We start from the raw sequence: 10894 nt of genomic DNA, 5'->3' as shown, positions 1-10894 counted from the left end.
TTTTAAGAAATAACGAACCAATTTCACTTTGTAGGTAGGTTTGTTTTTTTGAAACAGATTAAACTATAGAATAATTTTTATTGTATTCCGGCAAAAAGGAAAGATAAAGTAACTATCGGTTGCGTACACTTCGTCCCAAAATACAGATTAAAATAACAATTCGAAAATGGGCAAAATAGGTTCGAACTTGGTACCCCGTACATTTAGGACCCGTTTGACCGTAGATTTTGCCAAAATAAATTTGGGTTTTATTTGGCAAACACATATTTGATCATAGATTTTGCCTACATTTTGGCAAAATCCCAAATCCCAAAGCCAAAATATCACTATTACATTTTTTAAAAATTGCCCCAAACTTTTATATTTTATAAAAGAGCCCACAATTTGTTATTTTGTAACAATGTTATTTCGTCTTCTCGGTCACCTGATTGTATATCATGTAATTCATTATAAAAATGATATTTTTGTATCAAATTTATTTATGTTCAGGAATATGGTTTGCGATAATATAATGAATGTTATTGATAATGGTACTGTTGGGTATTTGTGATAGTTTTTAGAACTTGTGGGTATAAGTCATGTTTCATATTTTTTCAAAATAAATTTGGGAAATATGTTTTGAAAACTGATGTCCAAACACATTTTCATCTTCAAACCAAACTTCACCCAGATCAGATTTTTCAGAACAAATTTGGGAATCTATGGCCAAACGCTAGCTTAGAACCCGTTTGACGGCATCGACAAAGAGCACAATTGTTTGAAGCGGGTTCATTTTATTAATTTCTATACAAATATCATCTGTTTATGTATAATTTATTAATATATACAATTTAATTTTTCAACAAAGCGGGTTCAACTGTGAACCCTTGACACCACGTGGGTGCAGGAGATACTCTTTTTATATCCGATTGCATCCCCCGGATGCTAAGGAATGCAATTTATTACTTCATCCAACAAAAACAAATTGATGGAATTTTGAAATTTAATCTCTTAAAACATTAATGGCATTTGCCAAATTGCAACATTGTTTTGAGCAAACGAACCCATTTCTAATCAATTTTTAAATTTATAGGTATTTGTATTTTGGTAGCTGAGTATGAAATTCCAAAGAGTGCTCGGGATCAGGTATTTTTGTTATTGGCATAAAACTCGTTGGTGTAAAATGTAAATATGTTGCTGGTTTTTCCTTTATATTTAGACAGTTATTTTGGTTTCTTATTATTGTCTAATTAAATTCATTGCACCGTTGCACGTGAAATGTAAGTATCAGCATTATCTATCCTCATATTAGTCCTCTACTTCTTTGTCAGTGTTAGGATTTATGAGTAAATGCTTAGTGATATCTCTCGGGACGCTCTTCTCATAGTGTTAGAAACCAGCAGAGAAAGCCACGAGGATATGGAGTGTAAAACACTAATTTGACTTAAGTATTATAGTAGTGGTTGTTGAATAATGTATCAATGTAATGACTAGAAAAGTTTAAATAATTAAATAAATTTGTGTTTTTAAACAATAGCTTTGGAATATCCCAGTGATGAAAAGAGTAAGTATTTTACAGTCTTATGACACAGTGATTGACCAATCTTTCCATAGTTTTGTTGTAATTTCCATAGTATGTTTTTCCTGTCTGCCTTGTTTATACAAGTGCTGAACTTATCGAAAATTATCTGTTGGTTGTAAAGTTGTTTTGCCGTGAAACTTTGTTTTTTTTAAAATCTAGTTTCCTTACCAGATGTTAATTTATTTTGATTCCTTCAACTGATATGATAGCTTTTTGAACACATTTCTTTATGAAAAGATATATCTCCGTTACACAACGTGCGAAACTCCCTGCAATGAACTATCACTTAATTGAACAGGTTACTTCATGAAGCAATTTGCTTTAGTATGTTCTCTTGGTCTTCTTCTTCTTAAAAAGAGGCGGCTATATAATCCTTATTTTGCTAGTCGAGTAAGTTATATAAAAATGACATAAATGTTTTGCTAGAACAAGAAAGAAGGGATAAGGTTGGTGATACTTCTTCAGTACTTGCGCCATTAACTTCATCTCACTCTGAGCTGCAAATTAAAGAGGAAAAAGAAATTGACGTGACTGGGATTGAACAAGGAAATGGAGGAATTTTATTTCCTTTTATCTTATCAGAATACACTGATATTACTATTTCATTGAAGTACTAAAATAAAACTTAACGAATATTTACATGAACTAAACCATTGCTTTACGATTATCCCCATCATCACAATCGGCTACAGCCATAGTTGTCATGCTGTGCACATTCTTGTAGGTATAACTCCTTGCAACAAAAACATAGACACATAAATTTACCGCTGTGATGGTAGCCAACAACCAGTAAAAATAGTCAAGCCGGCTGCTATTTAGATCCTTCCCAAACCAACTCTTGCCACTGTTCTCTGTGATATGATCCACAATGGTTATCAAGAGGCTGCTAATAAAATTTGCAGCACCGATTACACTAAGGTAAAGTGCGATGCCCAAGCTCCTCATGGTATCGGGTACTTGGTCATAGAAGTATTCTTGCAATCCCACTAAGGTAAATCCATCTCCTATTCCAATGATAAGGAATTGTGGTGCTAGCCAAAACACACTCATTGAAGCTGAACCCGCAAAAAGATTTTTATGAACAACATTCAGTCTCTTTCTCTCAACCAAAGCTGCAACTACCATAGTAGAAACCGAGAAGATCATTCCAATACCGATCCTTTGGAGAATACTAATGCCTCTCTCATTTCCTGTTGCCCTTCTCATGAAAGGTACAAGGATTTTGTCATAGATTGTGACAGATATTATCATGCCAACTGCTGTCAGGGCATAAATTGAGGCTGGGGGAATCTCAAAATTGTGAATGATTTTCCGATTCATTGTCACGCCTTGTTTTATGAAAAAAGTTGCAGCTTGTGCTACACATATACCGAACGGTAAAGTGGTTAGCCAAATAGGAATCATGTTGATAAGTAGCTTCAGTTCTTCCACCTTGGTCACAGTTGCAAGTTTCCATGCATTCTGTTGCTGTTCTATTGAATCTTGTGTGTGATCCAGGATTGCAGCTTTATCAAGGAACCTGTAAAGTAAAATAAAAAATTATATTCAATACTATAATCCACCTTTCCTGTGTAATTGCATAACTAATCATGACTAAGTTCGAATCTTACTTCAGCTTTGTGGTGTGGCCTAAGAGCTTCCTTTGGGTAGTTTCTGACTTGGGAACTTCATGTAGATGAGAAGGATTTGAAGGAAGATGAAGATTTCTTTTTCTAATTGCAGCTATAAGCACCTGTAGCATGGGTGTTAATGGACTTCCAGTTGTTTTTCTATAACGATAGGATGACCGCCCTGCAACGAAGATGGCTATACTAGAAGCCATAACTACTGTGAGTATTATATCTGCCATAGCCCAGCTAACATGTTCTTGGACATAAACGATAAGAGTAACACCAAGTAATAGTCCACAGCAAAGCCCAAAATTCCACCAGTTGAAAAAGGACATCTTCTTTCTTCTTTCTTCAGGATTTTCATCATCAAATTGATCAGCTCCAAAGCTCTCTAGAGAAGGCTTGTGTCCTCCGGTTCCAATAGAGATTAAGTATATGGCAAGGAAGAAAATTGGCTCGTGGACTTTCTTTGATTCATCACAGAGGTTACTGTCACAAGGTTTTAAGCTCGGGACCACTCTAGACATTGTCAAGAGAAGCAAGCCCTGATCCACATTTAAGCGAGAACAAATAAGAGATCATTTTTGGGTGTTGGGCAAACAATTATTTTTTTACGATATCTAAAAGTTCCAATGATTCTACAACCAAAATTTGTGTTTATGCAGAGATGATAATGTGATCCATTTCTTGATGTTTAAATAGGATTTCCAGAAAGTATTCATTTGCTATCTATAAGTAGAGGATTGTTACCAATCATTGCAAGGGATTTTAGCCGATTTCAGTTTTTAACACAGTTCATTACCGTTACTACTCTAGTAGGGTCAACAGCTTTTGCACATGCTTTTCTTTATTGTAAGAAAATACTCTAAACTGCCATTCCATGTTGTAAATTGCAAGGAGCGGAAATTGTGGTTACCAGGAAGTAGACCGTGGAAGAGACAAGAACAGTGGAGAATCTTCCCAAGTATGCGTCAGCCAGAAAGCCTCCAAGCAATGGCATCAAAGTGGTAACCCCTGACCAGTAGTTCACACTTATTGCTGCTGTTTTGAGGTCTTGATGGATGACTTTCGTTAGGTATATGATCAAACTTGTGGCTATTCCAAAGTAACTCAGCCTCTCACTGAATTCAATCGCTGTTTGAAAGGTATCAATTTTTCACTATCTCCATTTACATAACCATAAAGGACCATGCCCAACAAAATGAAAAATATAATGACATTTAATTTTAACCAACTTGAATTGCATATAATCCCAGATCACTATATGGGGTAATTTTTTCTACCGCTTAGTTTATTGGCATATAGAATAATCTTCATGTATAAGTTGTAATTCTTAATATCCTTATAAAAAAGGTGTAATTCTTAATATAAACAAAGATGTAATGAACAAAAGTATTGTGCTAAGATACTGCATAATATTTGGGGCCAGTAGGATGGAATCTAGGACTAGGATAAATCTAGGACTATTGCAGCAGCAAGAGAAGGCATCAATCTATTATGCAATTTATGTTACTATGGTACCATATACTTTTTTTCAGTTAGTTCCTTAACTTTTAGAAAAAATGAAAAGATGTTTGCAGAGGCCGGTGAGTTATTTACTTCTTCATTGGCCACTAGTTTTTTATCGAACCATGGCCAACCAGGTAGAGAAAGGTCTATTTCTTGAACAAGCTGATCAATATCTACAGCGCTTAAAAGGTGATTATTCTATTCAGTTAATTCTTGATTAGTCATTTCCTGACAGATGAACTACTAAATCATATAAGTTTATGAGCATTTATTGGATGGTATAATTCTTCCATTATCCTCCGTAGATAAAATAATTGAAGAGAACAAATGACTCAAGAAATTAATTTGGGAAAAGAAAATTCACAAAATTCCGAAACATCTTAGCCAGTTTCTGATTTAGGAGGTTACTCAAATAAGTTTGGATTGCACAGAAGCGACTAAGATAAAAAACGGTATTAGAAGGGAACAGTTTCAATAACATGAAAATAAGTACTTTTGAGGAATATCCACCCTCCCCATATCTGTCTGTTCTTTGTGCTTCAAATGCTTATTTTAAGACACAGTTTCAAGCATTCCTTTTGCTGGTTTGGGGAAGTTCCTGAATATTTCTTAATCGTGGAGTTCTTTCCTTGTTAAAGACCAAGCAGTCGTCAAACTTACAATATAAAATTAGTAACGTAACTTGACTCCTCTTGTGTTATGACTTACTTACTATTCCAATCATGCAGCCCTGAGCATCATGGAAATGGAATGTTTAACAGATCTGAACCTAGTTTTGACTTATTTCTTAAGAGAGTGATAGTTAATTTAGTATTTGGCCAATTTCTCTTGTATATGTTAAAAGCATCTATTCTAGCTAGTACTAAGATCATGATTGCTTACGATAAGCTAGAGCTCTTTTTTTATCTTTAGTTCTATGGATAGCTTAGGACTGGAACTCACAGGATAGATAATTGTAATACTCTGAACAATCTAAACTGAAGAAGCCATTCAAAATTTCTTTATCTTTGAGTAATTATAGATCATGAGAGGGAGAAACATTAGACATATAAGTGAAGCTATTGAGTGTATGCCATTTTGTTGGATCGATGCTTACCAATGATGAAGAGGGAGGCCTTCCAAACACCAGTTGAATCCCTAAGAGGAACTCTTCCTTTATGATCGACAGAAGAATCATAAACCCATTTTTCCCCATCTATTTCTACTGATTCTGCTTTCATTACCTGTTCTATCTCCACATTTATCTTATCCATTTTTGGACTCTAAGATATCAGAGAAGATATATCAGTACTAAAGCGGCTGAGATAAGAAGTTGGTTGGTCGGTTGGCTGCATGAGTTTGTACATATTATATAGGAAGAAGAATTCCTGCTCACTACTATTGTCAAGGTTCTTGAGAAGTGTGAGTGCCAAGAAATGTGAAAGTAAATGGAATTTATAGCCAATGATTGCGACTTGAGGTAGAGAGACAACCCTTTCCACTAACTTAAAGCAGTCCTTGGCTCTTAACAGCGAATGGCATCGATGCTACAATCAGATTCTTCTATTTGGAACTCTTGGCACAAAAGTGGCCATGATAGGTATTGCAGAGAAGTGTTTTTACGGTTGTATTATTTTGCACCTCTGAAATATTAACACCTTTTTTATTCACACTGTTCCTTGTTTTTATCTTTTATTTTGTTGATAGGATTCGAATACATACTGTTCGTGAAATGTTGGATTACCCTCATGTATGGTGTTACATCAGATGCTATTGGAAGAAGAGTGTAATATTAGGGTCCTTATTGAGGGGATAGTTTAATAGTAGAAGCATAGGAGTAACCACCGAGAGATCTCAGGTTCTAATCCTATAGTTATAGTGTGAGATCATCTCGACCTTTTTAGGCAAACTTTACCTGACATGTTTGTGCGGGTTGCAGTAGGCAGCCTGATGGATTAGTCGAGGTACACACTAGCTAGTCCGAACATCATTCTCACAAACAAAGTGCAATAACTGAGATCTTTAATTGATGTTCAAAATATCAGGAATTTTTTTGTAATTACTGTTGGTAAAATTTTTGTCATTCTTGGAAGTACTATAAACTTCTTCCTTTAAAAAAACAAAAACTGGCATTTTATTCATCTTCCAACAAAAAAGAGTATAATGAGCTGAGGGAGCTGAAGCTAACTACAAGCTTCCCTAATTAGTTTTGGGGATAGTTTTAAACTATCTGTGACACAATGAAAGGTAAAGTACATGAAAGTGAATCATATTTTTGCGTCATACTTACAAAAAAGTCTGTTGTTTATTTTCCTTTCCTGGCTTGGTTCATTTTGGTGACTGTTACAACAAGATAATGGTGATAATAAAGGCCATTGATATATCTGATTCCACAAGGTAGATTACTACATTCTTTCCATTTTACATGACAGGCTTGTTATTTTGAGCGTTTTTTAATCTTTTTTTTTTTGGGTTATTTGGAGAGCTATACAATGTGACTATTTGTAAATACATTTAGATTAAAAAAAGAACAAATATCTGATGTAACAAAGTGATGCTTTGATTTTTGTACTGCAAAGTTGTAATTCTTGTTGCCCAATGAAGTGTGTTCATATGTCAAAGGCATAGCTTTAATTTGGTGTATTAATAGGAGAATCAAGGTGATAATTATTTTACTTAACTGCTAGAATTAAATAGGATATCTGGAAGTCAGTGCTAAGTAAAAACAATTACTATAAATATGCTCTTCCACCGGTAGTATTTTTAAGCTGAATTTTTCTGCTTCATTAAACCACCTCTCTGTCCACCATGAAGTTGTGGTTTATATATATTTTAAGCAGTGTGGTTTTGTTGGAACAGATACATTTGAAGACTTCGGATATGTGCATTATATTAAATATTAGTACCTCTTAACTTTTCCTTCTCGATGAGGAGGTGAGAAGGGTGGTAGAGTGCTCACAAACAAACCATACCGAACAAGATTTTCTAAATGGACCCGAGTCAATTCGAATTGATCTTGTAAAAGTTATGCTACAGAACGAATACGCTTATTTTTTAATTAATTCACATCCTCAAGAGTACCCGTTCCAAATTTCACCCGAATCAAATAATGGCATTTCAGATATAAAAGGTTAATCCCATCAAAAATTGTGGTAGGATGGATATGATTCTTTCATCTTTAAACCAGAAATTTGGTGTTTGAGCATTAGAAATTAAAAAAAAATCCAAGCAGGGCGCCCTCCCCCCTATAATGGGTTTTATGCAAAGCAAATAATGATTTAGCTGGGACATCAAAGCAAATACAAGACACCGAATAGGAAACTAAAAAGAAGATAGAAAAGGTTAACCGTGGGAAATGCAATAATTTAATTAGGGTAATATTGAGCAAAGCAACTTCTTTGTTTCCTCACATGTTTAAAGTGAGTTTTCAATAACTAAAATAATTACCTCTTAGCCCCCAGTTGCACATGTATGTGAAAGTAAGTAATTGTACTAAGCATAGTTCCACATAGAAGTGACACAATCAACATGTTATTTGACAAATACTGGTGAGTGAAATTTAAGCCTAAAAGTATTTGTAGTGGAGTAGATGCCTCACGTACAATTAAAAACTCAAATCAACGTGCTTTTATTGAACGAGATGTATGTTGGAAATTATTAAAGTAAAAGTGTAGAAGAGGAAATATGGATTCAAGGCAAATTTTTGTTACCACTTTATAAAGTGGACCTTGCTACGTACCACTACAATAATATATTAAAACTTATACTCTAGTCTAAAAACACTTCACTCTTGGCCAAGCGAGAAGGAATATTTACTATTATGCATATATTTATATCTTACAAACTCCCTCCGTTCACTTTTACTTGTCCAGTATTCTAAAAATATATTTTCACTTTTACTTGTCACTTTTAGCATACCAAGAGAAGACAATTTCTTTTTTTCTGTTATACCTACAGTATTAATTTGTTATTTCAAATAATTTTCTTAAATCTATTAACAATATGCATAAATTAATATGAGTATCGTGATAAATTATACACTTCATTTATTATTTCTTAAGGGGTGTGCAAAATTCATAGTGGACAAGTAAAAATGAACGGAAGGAATATATACTAAGCAAGGGTAGATAAACCGTATCCATTAAACTTAATTTAAATTCTGGATTCTTCTCTAACATTAAGATTATGATATTAGCGCGGATTATCATACAAGACATAATATCCCGTCTCATGAGCGAAGAAAAAAATTGGTTTCTTACTTTAATCTGATTAGAGTTGTAGTGAGAAAGAAATTATGTTGGTTTGTGGCTCCATTTCAGAATTAGGAGAATCTTAAACAAAAAATACTAGTACTCCATAAGATTGACCAGTACAATGCTAGAAACGTGGATGGGTTATTATTAATAATCTTAGCCAAGGATAACAAAGTCAAATGTTGGTATTTGCCAAGACTTGCCTTTCTGGATGCAATTATGAATAGAGAATTCGATTCTCTTGAAAAGTGATACACACCATATTGGCTATGTTGTAGCACTATCAATATATGATCCATATCCAATATTAATGGTAGTAATTTCTTTGTTCTTTCAGTTCTACTAGTTATAACCTAACGAACATCTAATGTCTGATAATGACATCGAATCACAATTCACAAACCAGCGTCTACGTTACAAAATTAGGGGCGGTTTGGTAGGAGGTATTAGAAAAAATAATGCAAGCATTAGCTTTATGCATTACTAATATCTTGTTTGATATATTTTTTCAACATGTGTATAACTAATACTTGTATTAGTTATATATCATACTTGATATTATCCTATGTATAAGTAATGCATGGAAAACAATGGCATTAGTAATACTAAGGCTACTAATGCATGCATTAGGTTGGTTAAAGACAAAATTATCCTTAAAGTCCCTTAAAGCTTGAGAATATGGAGGACATTTTTATAAACAACTATTTTTCTTAAAAATTATGCAATGCACTATAATTTTAATACACCACACCAAACAGTAGATAAGAAATAATATCTGCATAACTAATGCTTGCATTACTAACACATGCATTACTAATCCATGCATTACTAATAGACCTTATTCCGCACTATTCTTATACACCTTACCAAACGATTAGTGTCTTGAGTTTCAAGGTTAGTCTGCACTCGTATGAATCATCTCGTGATGTATATTAGGGATGTACATAGGTCAAGTTGGTTCGGAATTTTCAATTATCAAACCAAATCAGTGGTGTCAGATTTTTAAATCTATAAATCAAATCAAACCAACGAAGTCGATTTTTCAATCTCGGATTTTCGGATTTCTTTCCGGTAAAGTCTTCATAGCACAAAATATGTAACTTATGCTCCAAATATTTCTTTAGTTCTAGTAAGATACAACTATATAATATATTTTTCAATAAAATAACACAATAATATGAGATAAGTCATAACATTATTCTAAATATTCAATAACATGGATAATAAAATTACATAAAGTAAATATTGCTAATTAATAAGCCATAATAAAAATTAACATAGTCTAAAAATTTTATTTAAGTCATGTTAAAATAAGTATAGCTAATAAGTAATTAATTACATAACTAAGCACTAAAAAAAGTTAAACTAAGTTATGCATTTTCATTATAAATCAATGTAAAATTAAAAAATAGATATCCAACACTATCATCATTCCTAATGTTGAATTAAATTTCTTTTGTTAGCATTAGTATTGATTTGAACTTTATTTGAGTTGCTACATTTATGTGTTATAAAATTTATTTACCATTCAAGAATGTTAAGTCCAAAATTGAAATAATATGTTAAAAGATAAAGCTGTGAAAAAGCTTAAGAAATATTTATAAATTACATTACAATAAATATTTAAACGTATAAAATATTTTTTAAAATTGTATAAATGTACTATTGGGTTGGGTCGGTTTCAGTTTGGCTTTTTAAAGTTAAAATCAAACCAAATTAATTATGGTCGATTTATTTTTTTTCAATACCAAATCACAATTAGTTTTTTTTTTCTGATTTGACTCGAATTATCGATTTAATGCGATTTGCTAGTTTTCTTTATACACCCCTAATGTATATATAGTGACAGCACAAATAGAATATCATATTAGACACGAACTCTAAAAATATGTTTGTGAATGAGGTTTTTAGTTTTCTTTGTTTTACCTCCGCTCAAACTAGCAAATGTTTATAAAACGTGAATAATGCGAAAGCAAAGTGCT

General features: G+C 33.0%; 1 protein-coding gene across 1 annotated transcript; it reads right to left on the bottom strand.

The window, feature by feature from the left end:
- Positions 1 to 2098: 2098 nt before the first annotated feature.
- On the bottom strand, positions 2099 to 6507 carry LOC107820897 (protein NRT1/ PTR FAMILY 5.6-like). The gene is made up of 4 exons (XM_016647285.2): positions 5777 to 6507; positions 4088 to 4305; positions 3172 to 3716; positions 2099 to 3080 (listed from the first exon to the last, which is right to left on the bottom strand). The coding sequence occupies exons 1-4, from the start codon at positions 5931 to 5933 to the stop codon at positions 2207 to 2209; spliced, it is 1794 nt and encodes a 597-aa protein (XP_016502771.1). The 5' UTR covers positions 5934 to 6507; the 3' UTR covers positions 2099 to 2206.
- Positions 6508 to 10894: the final 4387 nt, after the last annotated feature.

This window comes from Nicotiana tabacum, chromosome 24 (assembly GCF_000715075.1).
Source record: "Nicotiana tabacum cultivar K326 chromosome 24, ASM71507v2, whole genome shotgun sequence".
NCBI lineage: Eukaryota > Viridiplantae > Streptophyta > Magnoliopsida > Solanales > Solanaceae > Nicotiana > Nicotiana tabacum.
Note: the sequence above shows the minus strand (reverse complement) of the source record. Positions and strands in the feature narration are given on the sequence as shown.